Below are 22,721 nucleotides of genomic sequence, written 5' to 3'. Positions count from 1 at the left end.
CAAATTAAACATATTAATTAAAAACAAGTAAATTAATATCAAAAATTATAAATTAATCATAATATTTTTTATTGTTAATAATTTCATTCACTATTCAATAATGTTTACTGATGAATTTGTAATTCAATTATTTTTAATATAATTTTTGTAAACATATATATGTCTGTAATTTTGCTTAAATGCATGTAATTAATATATATTTATATACATATTACATTGCAGGTGATTTTTTAAAATATATATAAAAATGTAAGTTAATTATATATATATTTACAAGAAAAAAATTTGTATTGATTTCTATAAATATAAAATAAGAGTTAAAATTTAAATAACTGTGCCAAAAACAGAATTATTTTATATAAACTTATCAAAACTCGTTCAATTTTTAAAATATTTATATAAAAGTTACTCTTTAAAATTTAATATATAATTTTTTTTTACACCAATTATTATTATACTAAAAAGATTACCTGTAATAAACTATATTTTAGTGTGGAAATACGTTAAATGCAATTACTCTGTATATATGTTAGAATGAGTGATATAATATTCATACATTCATATACATATATATATATATGCGCGAAAAAAATTAAACACATACAGACATTTTTTCTTCTTACATTCTTGTATTTATATTTATATTTATGTATACATATATTGCAATTAAGCATATTTCAAAATCTGTTATTGATTGTATTATATACAATAATAAATATTATATATATATATTAATATATATACATATATATATATATATATAATATTATATAAATATTATATATAATAATAATAACATATAATTATTAATAATTTAATAATTGCAGATTTTGATATAGCTTTAATCATACAATATAAAATCATGCATTAGTAAATAAAGATTCCCATACATACATAGCATATTGATTATTCTTTTTATTTTATATGTATTAATAGTTTTATATATTTATATAATTTTATATAATTTTTTTAAAAAAATATAATTATTATAATAAGAATATAATTTTTTTTATTTCAATAAAATAATATTTATATGAGAAATTTAAAAAAACATTCAAAAAACATTCATTAATATAATTATTATAAAATCAAAATACATTGGAATACATAATTTTCGAATAATTATGTATATAATATATACTTAAAATCATTTTTAAGTTTAATATATAAAATTATAAATTAGAAAAGTTAATAATTTTACAGGTTGTTGATAACGCTTTTAAAGTATTAAGCAACAAACTATATTAAAATGTATTTAATATTTAAAAAATATAACAAATTATTATAAAATATAGCAAGTTAATGCGCGTGCGTGAAAAATTATATGAAATCTAGCATTTCCATAATTCAAGAGATGGAAGTATAGCAGTGGAACGTTTAAGGAAATAAAAGTACGTGAAATTCATTTTACTTAGGAAATGTTAATGAGTTTTGTTATATGGTTTATATTGTTAAGTTGAGAAGGTGTAGAAATGTCACGATCAAAATCTGAAAAGATTGGAAATGGTAATAAATGTGAATTAAGTGTATGGACACGTGCGATAACAGCTAATTCCGAATGGCCAGATAAAGTAAACATAACCATACTTTGATTAATTATGTTTTTCATTTATATTTATGAATTCATTTATTTATCAATTTAATTATTATAGGAAGAATTTTTGGATGTTATATATTGGGCTAGACAAGCAATTGGTATTATAGTTGGTATAGGATGGGGTCTTATACCTTTAAAAGGTTTTGTAGCTCTACTATTGTAAGTTAAAACAGTTTATGTAGATCTATATATATATATAATTATATATATTAAATTTGTGGTTTATATTCCAGATTTGTATTAGTTAATGCGGGTGTTACATACCTATATTTTAGCAATTTTCAACAAATTGACGAAGAAGAATTTGGTGGTATATGGGAATTAACTAAAGAAGGTTTTATGACATCATTTGCTGGTTTTTTGGTAATTTGAAGTTATTTAATTTTATTTGTTTTAAACTCTTTAAAATCATTTTATGATATTTTTATTCATAGGTCACATGGATCATTATATATTCAGGATTACATTTTGATTAATCATTTTTAAACTAAAAATATTAATATATATATTTTTCAAGAATCAAGTATGCAATTTACCTATATTTTGTGGAGAACAAGTTTTTCATATAGATTATATGTTTTGAATTTATGGTGTATTTAATAAACATACAATAGAATTATTTGTTACTTACTTGGATAACTCTTGTTACATGAAATTAAATATTATATACAAATTATTCATCTATTAAAAAGTTTTTTCATAAAAAATTAGTAAATTTTAAAGATTAATTATTTATTATTAAAAACAATGCTTTTAAATATTAATTATAAAACATTTTTATTTTATATTTAAAATTTTTTGTCATATGTCATTGATATAAATAAGTAATATAAATTATGCTATAAGTATTGCATATGCCAAATCAGATTATATGCAAATAATTAATACATAACAATTATATATTATATACAATTAATATAAATAAACATTTTAAGTAATTATATTGCTCAATATTTATAAGATTTAATATAATTATATATATAATTATATAATATAACAATATTTATATTTGAATATATTGTTCATGACAAATAATGATTTTAGATTTAATTTTAACAAATTATATAAATAAAAAATAAATTTAAAATATCAATATTTTAATATATATTTTAATATATATTGTTTTAATATATATTATTCTAATGATATTTCTAAAAATAATTATAAATACAAAACTAATTAATATCAAATTATACATATTAAATAATTAAAAAAATAGTATATTTCAAATTTCATTTAATATAATTTATTTAAGATATATAATATCATGTATAAATTATAAAAAATATGTTAATAAAATGCCAATATATTTATAAAGAATATATTGAAATTAACCGATCATTAATCGTTTTCGTCCTCGTAATTGTACTTCCTTATATTTAGAAACAATTTCTTTACATTGATTTTTATTTATATAATGTATTTGATAAGTATCAAATATTTTTGAAAATAATGAAGGTATTTCTGAATGTGCACTTAATAATGATCGTTCAAGAACGTATAAATCGACTGCTTTATCTTCTATGTTTGATTCTATACGAGCTAATCCAAAATCTATTATAACAAAATTATTCGCAACTACAACAAAAAAAAATGTTAAATTATTAAAATAATATTAATTGTAATAAATTATAATTGTATACCATCATATTTTTTAATATAATTGTTGTCAATATTTTTCAAAAGAATGTTGGAAGTAGTTAAATCCCCATGAATTATATTTTTCAAATGTAATTTAGCAATAAGTACTCCAAGTCCTTGTGCTATAAAATTTAACAAATGATCAATATTTTCTTCTTTCAAAACGTTTTTATCGAGAAAATCTTTTAATATTATTGCATCTTGTATATATTCCATGTAAATACATCGTTGTTCTAAATTTATCAAATATATAGCTGGTGTTGCGATTCCTTAAAAAAAGAAAGAAAATTCTCTAGAAAAAAAATATATAAATTTGATATATTATTGATATTCATATTATTTTACCTGCAGTTTTAGCACGGAGTATAGCACGACATTCGGCTTTTATTCGATCTTTTGTGAGACGCGTATCTAAGTCTGGATGTCTGTATTTCTTTTCGAATCTTTCTTTGATTAATGTTAACTTTCCTAAATAAATGCCCTTATATATACGTGCTTCAGCGCCTTGTGCTATTAATTCAAAATCTTTTATATTATTCAACATCTGAAATATATATTTCATCTATATTTTTTCTATTTTTAAAACTTTTGTTATTTATATTAATAAATTATTTGTTAAATTAAAAAAAAATATTTAAGTTTATATTTAGCGATTATCAATATAAAAAATATTTTTTTTTATAATTTAAAAATGTTAAATTAAAAATACATTAATTAAAATATATTTTTGTAATTTATTTATAATGTAATCAATATCCAAATGATAAGTTATGAGAAAGAAAAGATGAAGTTATTCGCGCTAGCAAGGGCAAGATGAGGGCGAAATGCGAATCGATCGTTACCCAAGAGCGTCCTGCGCGCTAATCGCTATCCCGGCGCTAGTATTCGCCCATACTTTGTTCCTATCGGATTGACAAGCTAATACTGTGCTTTTTTGTTTTGTTTGAATTATAGAAAAAAATTTTTTATTTAATTAACAAAAATGAGGGACGAAGTGAAAATGGATGCAAATCGGTTAATTGCCGAAGTTTACAAGCGGCCAGCGCTTTGGAATCAAAGGCATATCTCTTATCATAATCGCGAAGTGACGAACCGCGTTTGGATGGAGATTGCATCGATATTCAAGTTACCCAGTAGGTGCATTGCTGAAATCGTTTTTCATATATCTCATTCGCGCGCGCATTTTTGTGATCCATTCTAATAATAGATTTTTAGTCTCATTTATAATAAAATAAAACCTATTTAAGTATATTTAAATATAAGTATAAATTGTTACTATTATAATATAATAAAAGAATTATTAAAATATTAAATTATTTAAATATTAAAAAGTAGTATTTTTAATATACTCATTATGTATTTATCTAATGATTTAAATTTTATAATATTATATATATATATATATATATATAGAGCGTAAAATATTTAAAATTTCATATATAAGAAAAATTTTTTATATTATAATTATTTTAATTATTACATAAAAATATATACATAAAATATGTATGTACGTTTTGATGATGCAAATATTATTTGGTTTCATTGTATAATGTTTTAATATATTCGTGAATAGTGATCCAGTTAACCTTACTTTTTTATAGTGATATGTTACTGAATATATTGTATTTTAAGTCAATTTATAATTTTAATTTAATACACAAATCTTAATATTACTTAATATTTTATTCTATGAACTACTGATAACTTACAATTTATTATTATTTACCGTATTAAAGCTGAGAAAGATTAAATTGTACATAAGTACAAACTTAGTTAAGTTAAAGACGCATGCGTACAAGCAGTCAATAAATTTCAATTGTCGCATTTATTTATAAATTATTTTTATTATTTGTAATTTTTGTTATTTATATTTTAATTCATAATTATTTTATAAAAATGATGTTTTACATTATTATACATTACTTTATATACCTATGTATATCATAAAATATAGTATGTGTGAGCGTGTGTACGCGCATGTATGTATTAATATAATTTTATAATTTAATTGAAATCAATTATTCTTATTAATTAACTAAATTAATGAAGTATTAAACATATAAATTACTTAATTAAATAAATGATATAGTTAAAATATTCACATTTTTCAGAACCAGTATTAAAAGCAAAATGGAAAGGTTTGCGAGATACTTTTCGAGCGGAATTAAAAAAGGATCAAGTTTATCGCAAAAGTAAATTTCATCGAAATAGGCCAGTATGGATACATTTTAAAAGTTTGCAATTTTTAAAAGAACAAATGTTACCTCGTCCTCCTATTTGGGAACGAAGTAATTCTTGTCAAGATGATGATCGGCTACCTAGTGAAAGCGAGAGCGATGGAGCTTTGATACAGAATGGTTCGTCGGTAACAAACAGAAATGTAGAAGATCGAAATACGATTGCGAATCATCTACTGTCGATAAATAGCGACAACGGATTAAAAATCGACGCTGTCAATCATATAGATGTAAAACAAGAACCTGAGGAGAATTTTGACAATCTTGAATTTCAAAGTGTTTCCGACAATCTCACTGAAAACGAAATGATGTTACAAAATATTTCTCCTGAACAGGTGCTCATGGGTGACAATGACACTAATATTGGTATTCCAGTAGATCCTTTAGAAGGCAATCGTTTTGATGATAATTATTATTTTCTTATGAGTCTTTTACCACATATAAGAACATTGCCTGCTGACAAAAGAATGTTACTCAGAATGCAAATGCAAGAACTAGTTTATAAGGAAGTTTATAAGAAAAATTCGGATGGTATTACAGCATCATAAAAGAATATTAAAAATAAGTATTTTTAAAAAGATATCTATATGTGTTTTGTTAGAATCAATTAAATCATCAAAATATTATTAACTATTCGCGATAACATTAATATGAAACAATTGTTTTATTTATAAAAATTAATCAACAAATTAATCAACAAATAGGTTGAATAACATAATAAAGATCTATAGTCTTATTTAAGTTAAATTTTCAACAAATTTATACTCCGTAGGTTGAGAAACACTGGTGCTTTCTCGTACCTGCGGGTACGACCGTGATGTTTAGTGTGGTGTATATAGGTGTAGTAACGTATTCGTGTATTCACGACATTCCTGTTTCGTTGCGCATGCGTACCTGCCATAGCTCCTCTCGACTAATCGTTTCGTTCATTTTCGTGTTACGATTCGGTTGTGCTTTCGTTAGTTTGTTCGCGATTGTCAGAGATCATTGTGCCCATGCATTTATAATCTTAAATTTGAAATTGTGCATTTAACTAATTTATGTGCGGGTGTACCTGTCTGTGTCAAAGATATTTATTGTATATATTTTTTGTGAATCTATTATCTGATTAAGTTTAGTGTATACAGGTGTTTACTTCAGGTGACAGAAAGGTGCATCTGCCTCGGATTTTCAATTTTTAATTCTATATATTCTGTATTTAACTATGCATTTGTAAGAAATTTATTCGCTTCTTTGTGACCGACTATTTAAAACTGACAAATTCATATATCAGAGTATATAATTTATCTATATTTTATTGAAATTATATATATCAACTGTTCAGTTCAAGGTGAGTCAACGAACGAACAGCAATGCAAGGAACATCCTGCTGTTTTTTTTTTAAATTCATATTCTTTAAATATTACAATTTTATGTAAAACAAATATTGTTTAACGAAACACAAAATAATAGTTATTTTAACAAATGATATTAAATTTAATGTAATATTTTAATTTCATTCTTAAATATATTTCTGTCATTTTTTTAGTACAGAATAAAAATAAGTTCTGAACAATAGTCAATCAGTAAATAACAAATTATTTAGATTTAAAATATCTATTTAATACTTAACTATTTAATAATTAGGATATTTATATTTTTTATTATTAAAAATAATATTTTTAATAATATTTCGCATAAAAACGTATTGCAATATATATATATATATATATATATACTTATAATTGTTAAAATTAATTGTTGTAATTGTAAAACGTGAAATATTCATGTTGATCATTATAATATTTTCAAAAGACAATTTGTAAAAGAATATTACTTTCATTAGAACTTAAATAATGGCAAAGCTAATGATATTCCCATGTCATCATAATTAAGGTTAGAGATATTATACGCTGTTAAGCGTTAAATATATTCTTCATCTATACTTTCGAGCTTGCTCTAAATAGCGTACTGGAATCTCCCGGCGATTTGAAACGCATCTACGCATTCCGTTCCGAGTGACAAGTACCTGGAAACCGAGACGCCAGTTATCTCGTGAATAATTTTCGTAACTAGTCATAATAATGCTAATAAAGATCTTTGTATTTACAGTAAGACTTAGAATATTCATTTATATATTAAAAAAAATAAAAAAAGAAATAATAATAGAAAATTTGATAAATTAATTAAAAAAATTTTGTTATTCATGTTAATAATTAATATGTAACTGAAAATATTATATGCAATATTAAATTTAAATGCAATTAGTTAATTATTTTATAATCTTTTTATACATAAAAAATTATAAATACAAACATGTTCTAAATGATCGAAAAATTAATTGATATTAACGTATATGTTAATATTTATTACCAATAAATTGATGCAAAATATATATGTATATGATATATGCATAAAATTATTTAAAATCATTAAACTCGTACAATCATTTCGTTCATTTTCGTGTTAAAATTTTATATTAGTTATATTGTTTTATTAAAAAAAACATTTTCTTTTTGTAATATGCAATTAATAATACAAGGATTATTTGTTTGCATATATATATATATATATATATATATATATTTTTCATGTTTGTAAATATTAAACAAGAAGATAGTCTAAATAAATGAAATATTTATTATTTAAAGAAGTGCTAAATATATTTCATTAAAATTACATATTTTTTTGTTAAAAATGCGATATCAAACGTTATAATAACTATTTCAAAATTTTAAAATTTATATAATGGAAAAATATACATATATGTATATAAAATTTTTTTTGATTTTTCTTTTTAAATAACGATTTATAACTCGATTATTAAAATATAAAATTTTTACGACTGCTCTTTTTTATTATTATCTTAAACATCTTAACATGATTTCACTCGTTATATAATATTATATAAATATATTATAATATTATACGAAATATATTCAACATGAATATGAAAATCAATTAAATTAATAATATATGATCAAGATAAATCAAAATAGATGATCCATGATTACATATTTTGTTTAATATTTTTTATTCAATAATATTTTTATTCCTACTATATAACTTTAATATTTTTATTCCTACTATATAATACAAGTTAATAAATTCCCAGTTAGAAGAATAAAATTGTAAAACTGTAAATTTTTATTGATTTTTAATATAAAATTAATGATTATCTTTATCTTCTGATTTCTTAAAATTCTTCAAAAAATTAAAATTAAAATTATCGTAAGATATATAATTAAATATTTTTTTCTTGTCTATAATCAATTATTTTTTCTTATACATGTTATATAAATATTATATATATATATATATATATGTATATATATATTATATAATATATATATACATGTTTGTCATGTCACGTTTGATATTTTTTTTACGAGATAATAAAATAAACAAATAGTCAAAAGTTTTATCTGATGTGCAATTTTGAATAATTGATATTTTTTTTAAATCTGCATAATAAATATATAATATTTTATATATTTTATATATTATAGGAAAAAAAAAGAGAAAATGTTTTTTAACATATTGAACAATACAAATATACCGTAATATAATATTTAATTATGACTTTTCTCGTATCGTTGAGGTCTAACTCAGTGTACCATGACTTAATACGCTAGATTCTCACGCTTTTCTTGGATTTAAAACTATTGCATATTCATTAAATAATATTTAGATATAGATTATAAACTTATTATTTCATAAAATAATTTTTTTATAGTTCTGTAATAATTTTTTTTATAGCTAAAATCTATCCTTTTCTCTTTCTCTCTTAGGGATATTTGTTTGCTGTTATTTTATCGATTAGAAAGAATATAGAGATAAAACGAAAATCGTGTTACATTCTATTTCATTTTTTTATTCTCTTAACATTTTTGAAAATCTGACTCAGAGAACATTTTTCAGTAACGGTTCTACTAGCGAAGCATTCAATAATCGAAAAACCTCGGACATCCCTCAGTTCTTGTTATTCATCGAGCTTCGGCTCCAATCTGGCCGATAACGAAGGATGGTAAGCTCCCGTTCGCCTGGTGTAAATGTTTCACCAACTAATAGCGTGGCTACATCACGTGTCGTCGTGTCTGACAGTGACGTAGCTCGTGATGGTGACGCCATCTTACCGAGCACCCGCCAATCATATCGTGTGGAGAACGAGGGTGGTCATGTAAACGGAGCTCCTGGTGCTGTCGAATGGAGCCAAAGTGGTCCGCCTTCACTTTCTATGTCGGTGGACTTGCATAATTTGGTCAATCCGAATCTTCAAGACTCTGGGCATTATTCCGCTAGTCCCGAACACATTGATGCCGTCGCATCATCTTGTAACATTAAATCTACAAATAATCACGAAGAAGAGGAAAGCTACGAAGCATTTGGATCTGTCGAAGGTGACGCTGATGACGGGGTGGAATCACCGGGTGGTAGCAGTTCTGCACCTTCACCCACAAGTACTAGTTCTTTCAAGTAAGTTCGTTGCCTCTTTTCTTTCTCTTGCTCTTTTCTTTTATTTTTTCTTTCTCTATATATACATATATGTATATATTTATACATTGATTGTCTTTATGTAATAATATTGATAATACACAAATTGCCGTAATTTTACGCGCGAACATTTTTAAGTTCAGTAAACTTTAGTTTCTCGATATGTCCTGTAGAGGGTATCATGAGCGTTATATATATAAGTGAGAATTATTAAAAAATTATGTTCATGTTTTTGTTATAGTTAGAAATGAATTTATCATCAAAAATACAATTCAAGTACAATTGTAATAATATAATAAAAATATTTTATAATTGTTTTTATTGAAATATAATGAATGATATTTTAACATTCGTTTAAAATATCTTATAGATATAAAATCATTTATATACGAATCATGTATAGTATTATTTTTATTTTTATTTTATATTACATTTGTTTCAAAATCATTCTATCAAAATATATTTTAATATTCATGTTGAACATGTTTATCTTGTACTAAGTACATTGTAGTTGACATGAAATTTAATAAATTTAACAGACTTTCTCACATTTTTATATGTATATCATTCAAACAGATCTATTCCCACGATTCCCACGAAATTAATAGTTTGCTAACATGTAGAAAAAACTTTCACGTGAAAAGAGAAAATAAAATTGAATATCTTAATATATTCCATATTCTTCAAAATTATTAATCTAGTCTTATGTATTTTCTTTCAAATTATTATATGAAAAAAAGATCAACATAAGAATTGGTACATTATTTTAAATTTGCAAAATTTTTGAATATATTTTGAATAATTTTTAATTATTAAGATTGAAATTTATATGCTGTGAAAATGTAATATAATTACATAACTTATAAACTATAATATATATATAATAACTATAATAACTATAATAATTATAATATATAATAACTATATATTTAATATAATATATATATATATATATATAAATAATATATAATTAACTAGTTTATAGATAATGTATTTTGTAAACTTTGTTTTGTTTTAATTAGAAATCCAAGAAGTCCCAATTCAACTATAGGAAGATATTCTTGTCTACGAACATCACTTAGGCGAACGCCGCCTTGGTAAGATTTCGTTTATTTTTCTTTTCGAAAAAATTCTAAATTTATCTCTTTTTTAGCATCTATTTTTTTTATTTAATTTTATTATATTCATCTATTATATGCATTTATTAATTTCACTGAAAAAATTTACTTTGCTCGAATAAATAAAATAATTTTTAAGTTTATTAATAATTTAAGTTTCATTTTTTTTTAATTATTTAATATTATATACTTCAAAAAATTTTAATATTTCAATTCAATTCAATGATTTAAATTTTTCATTGTTTTAATTATATTGTTTTAATTATATTATATAATATCTTTTTTATCGTTAGATTACTTTTAAAAATAATAAAATTGTATTTAATATTTAAACTTCGAATTTATTATTTTTTTAAAAAAAGAACTCGAATTTTGATTATCAGAATTTTGAATGTTAGAATCCAAACATTTAATATTTAAAGTACGAACGCCAAATACTTAAAGATAGAATACATTATTAATTCCGGCAATTAAGTCAAAAAGTTAGATTGAATGTAGCACATGATTTATACGGATTTATAAAAACGAAAATAAAAATGAAGTTTATGCATCATCGGTATTATAATCGAGTGTAGATTCGTTACGGAAGAATTTTCGATTAATAAAAAAAAAAATCAAGAACAAGATTGGCGTATGAAAAAATTATTTTTATGAAATCGATTAATAAATTACGATCGTCTAGTTTTGTTAATAAATTGAAAAAAAAAACTTATCTTCAATATCTAAAAATAAGGTGTGAAGAGTAGTATTTATTAAATTTCATTTATTAAATTTCAATTTCATAAAATTCATTCAATTCAACATGTTTGTAACAATTTAATATGACAAGAAGGAAGTTATCAGTACGAGGTACAATATTATAGATAGCGCATATAATGATTTTCCATTCTAATGCTATTCACGATTACATCACAAGCATTTTCCAAGATAATATTTATTTCACGAAAACAACAAATTAGTTGAGTAATGTATTTGTAACTAACTATATAGTATTCACAATTTGTTCATTATTTTCGAGCCATGACAATCGATCTGTTATAAATAAACAAGTTAATATTCATTGTATGAATAATGTTGATTTGTTGATTATTCAAAGGAACAAAAAAAAGAAAATAGTTTCATTAATCGAATTTCATTTTTCAATTTAATTTCATATATTATTGAATATCGAAATATATGTATGAGTATATACAATTGATTACAAAAGTTTTTAATTTGATTATTTTGCATTTTCAATTTTTCAAAATTGGAAAATTGTTCGTTATACATTATTGTATTTTATTTTCATACTATTAAAATATGATTGTAAAATAAAAAAAATAGTAAATATTTAACAATAAATATTTCTTATGTATCATTTTTTTTATTATATCTTGTGTATTATATAATTTAAGATGCATCATATATATATCACATCTAATGTGATCAACTGTATATACGTGTCTTGTCTATTTATATGGAAGACTATATTTGAAATTAAACATTGTATCCTTGCCAATGACATTAGAATAGAATCAAATTGTTGATTCTCTTTCATCATAGCGTTAAATAGATATATATGGTATTTTCTTGGCTTCATTTATTATTTCGTAATAAATTTTAGCCTTCGTCTATTTTCTTCGATTATTTGATTCATTTATAGAAATTGCGATTTACTTGATTGACAAATGGAATATTAGATTGTTTGAAAAGATTTTTTATAAGATTAATTATTTCATTAATTTTTCGATATTGAAGTAAATATTATAATAATATAAATCGTGATATTGGATTAAATATACAGTGATGATTAAACGGAAAAAATAATACAAGGCTGAAATTTATTAACATTTATTAAATTTATTATTTTAAAAATTATAAAATTATATTCTATTACGTAAGAATATTTTTCACAATTACATTATTTTTCTTTTTTTCTTTCTTTCTTTCTTTTTTTTTTTTTTTTTTTTTTCTTTTTTTTTTTTAGTTCCGGAAGGAAGAGACTTAGTTCCAATGCATTAGCAAGGTAAGAACGAACCGTTAATTATTTAGGTTTTACGATTTATCTTAATGTACTATGCAAATTGTTTTTTTTTTTTTTTTTTTTTTTTTTTCTTTCGATATCCTGAAGAGCGTTGTAATTATTAGTAATAAAAATATGTGCATAAAATGAATTTACGAATTCAAAAATTCTATACACTAGCTTAATAAGCGTGAAAAAGTATCTGTAGAAAGTTGAAAGAGATATTTTTATTTTATCTGAGGAGTCGGTGAGTTGACGTCATAGGATAACAATAGCGATCGTGTTATTCAGCAGCGAAGAATTTACATTTCATAGGAAGAACCTTAGGGTGTCCTTATTTAACTGATAATTGTCAAGTCGATCCTTTCACGAAACGCAAAACGACGACTTTCTAAAGCGTGGGCACTGTCTGCATACGCACTTCCACATATCATTTCCTTTTACACTTCCATAAATATATTACCAATATTTTACCTCGTTATCTATATTTATCCTGTTACGTTCCATTTTTCCAAATATATATTATTTCGAAAGTATAATTCACTTAGCAATATGATACATTTAATTTTTAAATATTTTGAATAAAATTTATTTAAAACAAAATATTTATAAATTTGTTCTTGTGTAGAATATTTGATAATATTCAGTGATTTTTTTTAGTCAACTTTATCGAAGTGGGAGCTTCAATAGTTCTGGTATAAGCTCCAACTGTGATCCCGCGGACGATATGTACAGCGATGTCTCTCTCGAGGATGATGTCATTGATCTCAATCATAAAGTAAGTACAATTGTCATTAATTATTAATCTAACTTAAATTCGATTTATTAGTTGATATTATATATATATATATATCATTCTATATTATTACACTTCAAATACTTGAAGTTTCTCACAATCAAAAACATTGTCGATATATAACTTTTTTACAAATTATTCTTATTTCTGATATTTAACGTGTCAAAATTTATCTATGAAAAATGATGTTTAACCTCACGTTTATCATCGTTGTGAAACAAAATTATCGCTCTTATGATTCGTGCGATATGAGCGTAAAATCTATAATTTCACCGAATTTGCAGAAAACATATAAACTTAATGTTTGATAAAGGAAAGGAAACTTTATAAATCATCAAGATCTTAGATGTGTGCCACTAATACACCTTATGGATCAAGATCCTCTGAAAATTCCGCAGATGACGTCAGGTTTCATCAACCTCATCCAGCACATCCTCCACCTTACATTTACTATCCACCACCTTATCCTCATTTTCATCCATATTATCCATATCATCCTGGATTTTATTCACCGCATTATTACAATGATATATCCCAAGAATCAAAAGGTTTCTCTTGGTTCAATATTGTATTACTGCTTTTTTTGTTACTGTGCATCGTTAGCATTGTTTTCTATTGGTCTTTGTCTCGCGATACACGGCGAAGATTAAATGACAGATTGCCCCCTTTAGTGCAACCAGCACAGGTAAACCTGGCTTCCGGTTGCTAGCATAATTATTGTTTTATATTTATTGTTAGTCTTCCCCGCTATCGTTACGCTATAGCGATTATTTTGAAAGTATAAAGATTGATTAATTATGAATCGTTTCTATATTAAGACGATGTTGGAAAAAAATGATCGGAGATTTTTAAAGTGTAAAGTACTCTTTGAACACTTTCGATTAATCTGAATCGGTGATTCAAATTTGTTAGAGCGAATCATGGTTCCGGTATCGTGGATGACTATTACTGTTTGTAATACGTTCGTTATGATAGAGATATAAAATTTAATGAATTTAACAAAGTAAAAAGATATATATATATAAAGACGTGACAGCACAATAAAGTAATATAAATTTAAAAATAGAAAATTGATTTCAATATCATAATTGAATGATATTGAAATTGAAAGTTATTATTATTTTCACAAGATTTCCAAATATAAATGTTCTATAAATTTTGAATCCTTTCTTTGATCATTCTAAAATTCTTCTAAATTCTGTCATTAGTTATAATGATAATATAATGATTAACATATAATAATGAAATAGAGATTTAAATGAATAATGAACATGAACGTGAAAATTAAATTTTCAATTGATTTCAAAAAAACATAACTTAAAAAACGGAAACGGTATTTAAAAAAATTAATAATGAATAATAAGTAGAGAATATTCAGGATTATATTCGCGGGGACAGAATCCTTTAAAAAATCCGATTTCTCGATTTTAATTTTGGCAGCTATAAACAATGATCTTTCTAAACCTGTAGACTGCGAAGAGAAGAAAAGATGCAAAACAAAATTATCCTGCTGAATTTGTTCTATATTCTGATATAAATGATGCACTCGATAGAGATTATGATGTTTTTTGCGAAGGATGTGATGATTCTCTGTCAACTTCTACATCGAATAAATATCAGAAGCATTCTGTTTATAAAGGGAACGAAAGTAAGAATGAAGATATCATAGAATTTTCATCAGGAAAAAAAAAAAGTTAATGATGCTACAGATGACGCATTTATGAACGAAGTTACTCGATCAGTTGCCTCTTAGAATTGAATTTCTTAAAATTGAAAAAAAAATGAAGAGATAATATATGACTAATAATAAATTTTAATAAAAAAAATATAATACAAATTTAGTAAAAACTAATTAACTAAAATTTAATGAAAAAGAAATATTCGATCTTGATGTTCCACTTCTTACTCATTCATAGCATTATAAATTTATGGACATGAAATTAATTATTATGATAGTTTCTGAAAAAAAATTTTACGATTACGAATAATTGAATGAATTGCGTAAAAGATAAGGTAATATATTTTATTAAAACGTAATTTTTTATTTAAGGTAGACTCGATTCCATATTAACTATGTATCGAATTGCGTATTGTTCATTGATATATTTATTACAGGTTTATTATGATACTTATTAATGAAGATGAATTATGAATCATATATAGAAAAATCAAAATCAAAATATTGATGAAATTCTTTAAATTTGTTGGATAAAAGAGAATTTCAAATATTACTTTTCCCTTGCAATTATCACTTATATTATCATAAATATATTATTATATTGAATATAAAAATAATTTTAGATGTTCTATTATCAATGTGCATATTTTTATAACATAAATATATATAAATTATTTATTTTTACAATAAATAAATTATTTATTTTTATAATAAATAAATTATTTATTTTTACAATAAATAAATTATTTATTTTTATAATAATAGCATGGAATGAAAAATATTACTTTTAAAATGGTATGCCTTTTTAAATCTGCATCTATAATTCTGCATCATAATTCTTTAAATCTTAAATAAAAAATTACACATATGTTAATAAATAAAATTATTGATAATTTTTCGATTTTTATTTTATAAGCGAATAAATCATTAATATTATTGTATTCATTATAATATTGTAATCACAATATTATTGCATTCTGTTTAAATATTATATACATAATATTTATTCTTAATTATTCACAAAAAAGAAATATATTTATAAATAAATTAAAAAAACATATTAGAATAAATAAATACAAATGTTACAATTATGAAACATAATATAAATAATAATGTATTATAAAAACTTTTTTATTAATTTACTAATATGTATATTAGTAAATAAATATGTATATATCATATGTATATACCATTTTTTTGAATAATTGGATAAACAAATGCAACACAAACGTACAACGTAAATATAAAAATACGATCAGTAATGCAAGATGATAAAATTGATTAGTCATAACATAGATTGATAAACAAACTAAATTACTCAAATATTTAAAAAAATCATAAAAATTAATAAGTTTAGAGTGAAAACTGCGTGATTAATATAATATCTAGATAAAGTATGACATGTTCTAAATTTTCTGAAGGATTTATTGAATGGAAAGGTTGGCCTTTTTTTAATTTCTTCATTCTTCTCATTATAATTGATTATTTTGAAGTTTAATTTTTATAAAAAATTGAATATAATGAATTCAAGAATCATGTGAAATATTTCAAGTCAGTCATCACATATCACATATATATATATTTTACATGGTATTTTACGTAATTCTATTTGTTGAAATTTTCATAGATTCATTGAGCTTATAGATATAATTCTAATAAAAAAAAATTATTTATTTTGAAAATTAAATCATATATAATAATATTATCTTTATTCTTATCTTTACATATTTGAAATGCTAATTCTTAGTTATTATCTATATTAATGTATATAAATGATTTTTTTTTTTACTTTTTCGTGGAAGTTGCTTTTAATTATGCATACAAATATTTTTTTTAGATAATTTTAACTTTAAAACATGAAATATATCAATTGTATAAACCAAACATTGTAAAATGATCAGGGGCGTATCTTTGTGTATTTTTCAAAATTATCACTTTATACAGATTAGTTGATAATGAAATAAATATATATTATTCATCGGAAAATGTTCTTGATATTTATAATATAAATATAATAACAATATATGTGTAAAATTGTAATATATAATATAAAATATTTTATTAATTCGTAAAAAAAATTTTTTTCGAAGATATATAATATATGATAAATATATACAATAAAAAATATTAAAATTCTCTAATTCATTAATAGGAAAATAGAAAAGTAAATTAATTTAATTTTTAAATAAATTTTTGAAATATGCGTAAGAATAAATGAAATAATGATCAAAACATATAACATATCACGTATGATACATGCGATATAGTGAAGTTAGTCGATACGTAGTATGGAGTGCACAAATAGCCTCTCGGTTACTCCCAGCTTACAGTGGGCGATTGAGACGAACGATTATATTCGAAGTACGCCCAAAGAAACGGATGTGCGCGTAGTGTTGTGTTTCTCTCTGTACATATTAGATTATTCGCGCGTTTATTCTTCAAATTCACAATTTTATAGTAAGCGCATGAAATTTTGAGGTTAGGTTGTGATGATAGTATTGTTCATAAAGAAGGATGAATAGAGAACCGGCGTGCTTGCACGTCGTTCTAACGGAGTAATCTTTTATATCGGATTAGTTAAAGAGGATGACGAGTCTACCTGACACAGGCGTGACATGAAACATCACGAATTAGAATGGATTTGAACAATTATGATGATCAATCAGACACAGGTGCGATCGAACGTTACGATCATGATAATCGAATAACTTCCGGGGAGGGGCCGTCTCCTGGACCTGGAGCCGGCCTCGAATATGATTTGTGGGAAGGCCAGTTTCAATTTGTCGGACAACCGTCCTCTCGCGGTAGTCGACTACCTCGTCGTCGTGGTCCTCGGCTTACCGAACAAGTAAGACAATATACCGAGATCATAAATTTTTTTTCTTTATGATTATAATAACATGATATTAAATATAAATTAAAAACATAATATATTTCATTGTAATTAAATTAATGATAATATTTAAAACATTTATAATACAATTATACAAATTTATCTTTACTACATATTGTATTGATTATTGTAATCTTTTATTAAGTATTGATATATTGTCTTATTTGATAACAGAAAAGTAAATAACTATAATAAAAAAAAGTAAATAAAATATATAAACTTTTATATATAATATGATAAACTATAATCTATTATCATTTTTAATTTGAAAAGATTAATAAATATATGAAATCAGTAAGTATTATTTTCTAATTCAATGAATAATGGGCAATTGACAAGTATAGAAAAAAAAAGAATATTTTATTGTTATCATTATATAGATATCAAAATAATATTTATTTTATTATACAATTTATATTTTAAAATTGATATTTCAATTCTTGTTTAGATTTTGAATTTTATATAAATTTTATTTTAATAATATTTAAACAATAATTTATTATTAAAATAAAAATTATTTAAAGAATAATATTAGATATATTTTGTATAAGTTTCATTACGGGATAAATTCACATTAAATACACATTTATGTTTGAAATTCTACTATTGAAAGTAATGATACTTATTGAACATATAGTATAAATTAACTATAAGTCTACAAAGATAAAGTATTATTTGAAACTACATATCAAGACTAATAATTTCATTAATAATTATATAATTTTATTATGATAACAGTATCAAATAATGTTAATACATATATATATACACTATATATTATAAATATGCATTATTTGAGAATTATTATTTTATGAAGTCCTATAGTATGAACTTGCACAAACGCGAATTTTTAAACGAAAAATTATCGTACTAATTTCTTTATAGAAGTTTCTTTATATTTTTGTTCTATATTTATTAAAATATTCTCTAACATATAATTATATAATATACGTATCAATTAAATACAAATAGAAAGATATATAATTTTAATATATCACATATTTTTTCAGGTTCAAATGATTCAAGAACAAATGCATGCTTTTCAATCGGTCGGAGAAGAACGATATGTTAGAGCAAAACAAGAAAATGCTACGTTACAAGCGAGAATATTAATGTTAGAAGAAGCTGCCAAAGATGCTGAAACTAGAGCCGAAGAAAGACTTCAAGTAATTTTTATTAAATAAATACTTATTATGTATTATATTTCTTTCTTCATTCATCGGTAATGTAGTAAATAATAATTTTATCTTCTTATTATTTTATCTTATAATATAATTATTAATTTCATTTGTAAAATTAATACATATAAAACATATAATATATTTTAGGCGGAACAACGAAGACATAGAGATTGGGCAAGTCGTTTAGAACGCGAACGTCAATTGCAATTAGAAAATTATGCTATTAAATTGCAAGCAATAGAATTAGAAGAAACTAGTTTAAGAGATGAAATAGCAAGGTTACGCGAGCAACTGGAAAAAGTTAAAATAGAGAAAAATCGATTAGAAAATGATCTCGAAGAAGCTAGAAGAGAAATAGATAGCGCTCGTGAAAGTGAACGGCAAGCAATAAGTCGAGCTAACGAAGCTCATTATCAACTTAAAGTTATTAAAGAAGAATTGACTATGAAAATTGAAGATCAACAAAAAATAGAAGAATTAATGCAACAAGTAGCACAACTTCAAGCTTGTAATAAAAGTATATATATCTTTTAATTTATAAATATTTTTACAATTAATAAAGTTATTATTAATAAAGTTTATTTATGATAATATTATTATATAAAAAATATATATTTTTTAAGGTTTAGAAGAATCACGAGATGAATTGCAAGCTGCAGCGGCTCTGCAGGCAGGCCGTGAACTTTTAATGTTAAATCCTTGTAATAATTCTGTTGAAAAAGGACCTAGTCTCGCTGTAGAATTACTAGCTGGCATGAATCAAGATCAGGTATATTATAGTCCTTATTTTTCTAAAAAATATAATTCTGAATATATTTATTTCATTTTCTTCCTTTTGCTGTTTCGGTTTACTACAGATAGACGGTCAACTTTCTGGAGATAATGGTGAACCTTGTAATATATCTGAAGTATGTGTTAAATTTTAATTGTGCATTAATATATGTTAATATATTTATGATCTAATATATTCTCAAATCAACTAGATTTAGAGATCAAAACAAACACAATAAATGATATATAAAATAATATATAAAAATGTTCGTCGAAACTTATTTATTGAGTTATAAACAATTTAAATTTATATTAGAAAAAATGAACTGGCATTATATCAAAGATAAAATTGTGTTCGTTTTGAAAACTTTATTTATTTTAAAAAATTCCATATATATTTTATATTATTCAAATTTAATTATATTGATTATTATATTATTTCAAATCATTACAGATAAAACAAGCTTTAAAGGAACAACAAGAAGTCAATACACAATTAAGAGCATATATTGATGGAATTCTATTAAACATAGTTGAAAATTATCCCCAGTTGTTAGAAGTGAAACAAACTCATTGAACTATTATATGAATAATTATTAAATTTAATGTTGATTGTTCCAGGCAGTTGTACATTATTTTGTTGAAATTTTTAATTATTTATAAATTTATATAAACAATTTTGTCATTAGCTTTACACAAGTACCATATAGGAAAGCAATTTCCGTCCATATGAACTTAAAATTTTACTATATTATAATAGATATATAAAAATTTTCACTGCCAAAATTATTACTTCGGTTATACTTAATATTAATAATAATTTTTGGTATATTTTTAATATTAAAGGCAGTGAGTTGATAAAAAAATTAAAATAAATTCTATATCGTTCGAATTTTAAAATTCGAGGCCTTAAAATGTTGCCTTTATAATGATAAAAAAGTTATTCTTAATGATAGAAAAATGAGAAATAGTAAATATATAATGATGTATTATTTATTATACATAAAATTACTAACATTTCTTTTTGTAAGAAAATAAATTAATGAAAAATATTAAAAAATTTTTAATAAATATCAAAATGTATAATTGCATTTTGATATTATAAAAATTTATTTTAACAAAAGTACCTAAAAAATTTAATATTAAATATTTTCACTTAATAGATTACAGTATAGTTTAAAAATTAATCAATGATGTTGAGAGTGTAATTAAATAATTATATTTTGTTATCTCTTTCTCTTTCTCCCTTTTTCTTGACAGTTTCAATCTATTTATAATTTCATAAATTTTTATAAATCAAAGATGATATATATGTTAAAAAATTTTTGAATAAAATATTGTTGAATTATTGAAATTTTGAATATTTAAAAAATTGTTATTATCAATCTTGTAATATCAATATAATCAATATTGATTTTTTTATATTGTATTGAAGAGAGAAAAAGAAAAAAAATTGTTTATGTAATAGTTTTTATAATCATTATTAAAAAAAAAATATAACAAATTAGGTACTAATAAAATTTAGTTATTTTGTACATAATTGTTAGATACATTTTTACATGAAATGATATAATAAAAAAATAAATTTGAAACAAGATATAATGTATTTCTTAAATTATTGTGTAAATAAAAAATGAATGAAAAATTCATAACAAATGCTATGCTATGTTTGTACAACTTTATTCAATACATTTATGTTTACATTTTTTTTTTATTTTCTATATATTTTCTATATGTATAAAAATATATATTTTATTATAAAATTAAAAAATAATATACTTATAAAATATATAGAATATCAAAACAAATTTAATATTAATAATTTATATTTATTTAAAATAAATATATTTTACAATGTTAATAATTTAATTGAAACAAATCTAAAATGAGATTGTTATGAATTACATAAATTTGTATTATTTATATTTTCTTATTTCTCATAAAGTCAATACCAAAATTTTTATATTTTTTATAATGACAAAATATACTTTTTTTTTAATTTCATATTCTTTGATGATTATAATTAGAGAAAATAAATTTTTATTTCTTAATTCTTGTCTTAATAATATAATAAATAAATAGCTATCATAATATAATAAATATGATAAATAATAATATATAAATAATAACAATATAAATAATAATAATAAATATGATAAATAATTGTCTTTTAAAATTTATGAAAAAATAGAGTTATTTTTTTGTTATATTATACATTATCCAATTAATAAAATTTAATAAAAATTCAAATACTAATTTTTTATATTTTCATTTTTCATGAAATCAAAAGGTTATACATCAAAAATAGTTAAAAATCATCAAAATTACCAATAA

At 22.3% G+C, this 22,721-nt stretch overlaps 4 protein-coding genes across 10 annotated transcripts; 3 read left to right on the top strand and 1 right to left on the bottom strand.

The window, feature by feature from the left end:
- The first annotated feature begins 1,431 nt into the window (after positions 1 to 1,431).
- Positions 1,432 to 2,213, top strand: LOC107999373 (GEL complex subunit OPTI). The gene is made up of 4 exons (XM_017059154.3): positions 1,432 to 1,571; positions 1,653 to 1,756; positions 1,831 to 1,960; positions 2,032 to 2,213. The coding sequence occupies exons 1-4, from the start codon at positions 1,473 to 1,475 to the stop codon at positions 2,071 to 2,073; spliced, it is 375 nt and encodes a 124-aa protein (XP_016914643.1). The 5' UTR covers positions 1,432 to 1,472; the 3' UTR covers positions 2,074 to 2,213.
- LOC107999426 (EKC/KEOPS complex subunit TP53RK) lies at positions 2,031 to 5,643 on the bottom strand. Of its 5 annotated transcripts, none has more exons than XM_017059260.3 (4): positions 5,503 to 5,643; positions 3,584 to 3,782; positions 3,241 to 3,507; positions 2,031 to 3,175 (listed from the first exon to the last, which is right to left on the bottom strand). In XM_017059260.3, the coding sequence occupies exons 2-4, from the start codon at positions 3,780 to 3,782 to the stop codon at positions 2,928 to 2,930; spliced, it is 714 nt and encodes a 237-aa protein (XP_016914749.1). In that variant the 5' UTR covers positions 5,503 to 5,643; the 3' UTR covers positions 2,031 to 2,927. The 5 variants fall into 5 exon arrangements, with proteins under 5 accessions (XP_016914749.1, XP_016914748.1, XP_016914747.1 ...); XM_017059259.3 differs by lacking the exon at positions 5,503 to 5,643 and adding an exon at positions 4,948 to 5,056; XM_017059258.3 differs by lacking the exon at positions 5,503 to 5,643 and adding an exon at positions 4,965 to 5,056.
- Positions 3,977 to 7,862, top strand: LOC107999425 (uncharacterized). The gene is made up of 2 exons (XM_017059256.3): positions 3,977 to 4,371; positions 5,350 to 7,862. Exons 1-2 carry the CDS (start codon positions 4,221 to 4,223, stop codon positions 6,021 to 6,023), a joined length of 825 nt encoding a protein of 274 aa, XP_016914745.1. The 5' UTR covers positions 3,977 to 4,220; the 3' UTR covers positions 6,024 to 7,862.
- Positions 7,369 to 22,043, top strand: LOC107994644 (rab11 family-interacting protein 4). 3 transcript variants are annotated; one of them, XM_062077246.1, is made up of 10 exons: positions 7,369 to 7,509; positions 9,376 to 9,481; positions 9,559 to 9,930; positions 10,971 to 11,045; positions 13,729 to 13,846; positions 19,446 to 19,601; positions 19,764 to 20,133; positions 20,240 to 20,385; positions 20,474 to 20,524; positions 20,842 to 22,043. In XM_062077246.1, exons 3-10 carry the CDS (start codon positions 9,692 to 9,694, stop codon positions 20,962 to 20,964), a joined length of 1,278 nt encoding a protein of 425 aa, XP_061933230.1. In that variant the 5' UTR covers positions 7,369 to 7,509; positions 9,376 to 9,481; positions 9,559 to 9,691; the 3' UTR covers positions 20,965 to 22,043. The 3 variants fall into 3 exon arrangements, with proteins under 3 accessions (XP_061933230.1, XP_061933228.1, XP_061933229.1); XM_062077244.1 differs by lacking the exon at positions 7,369 to 7,509 and adding an exon at positions 13,033 to 13,071 and having other exon boundaries at positions 9,376 to 9,930; XM_062077245.1 differs by lacking the exon at positions 7,369 to 7,509 and having other exon boundaries at positions 9,376 to 9,930.
- Positions 22,044 to 22,721: the final 678 nt, after the last annotated feature.

Source organism: Apis cerana, linkage group LG7 (genome assembly GCF_029169275.1).
Source record: "Apis cerana isolate GH-2021 linkage group LG7, AcerK_1.0, whole genome shotgun sequence".
In the NCBI taxonomy this organism is placed as follows: Eukaryota; Metazoa; Arthropoda; class Insecta; order Hymenoptera; family Apidae; genus Apis; species Apis cerana.
The sequence above is the reverse complement of the archived record's forward strand: the minus strand, read 5'-3'. Positions and strand labels throughout refer to the sequence as shown.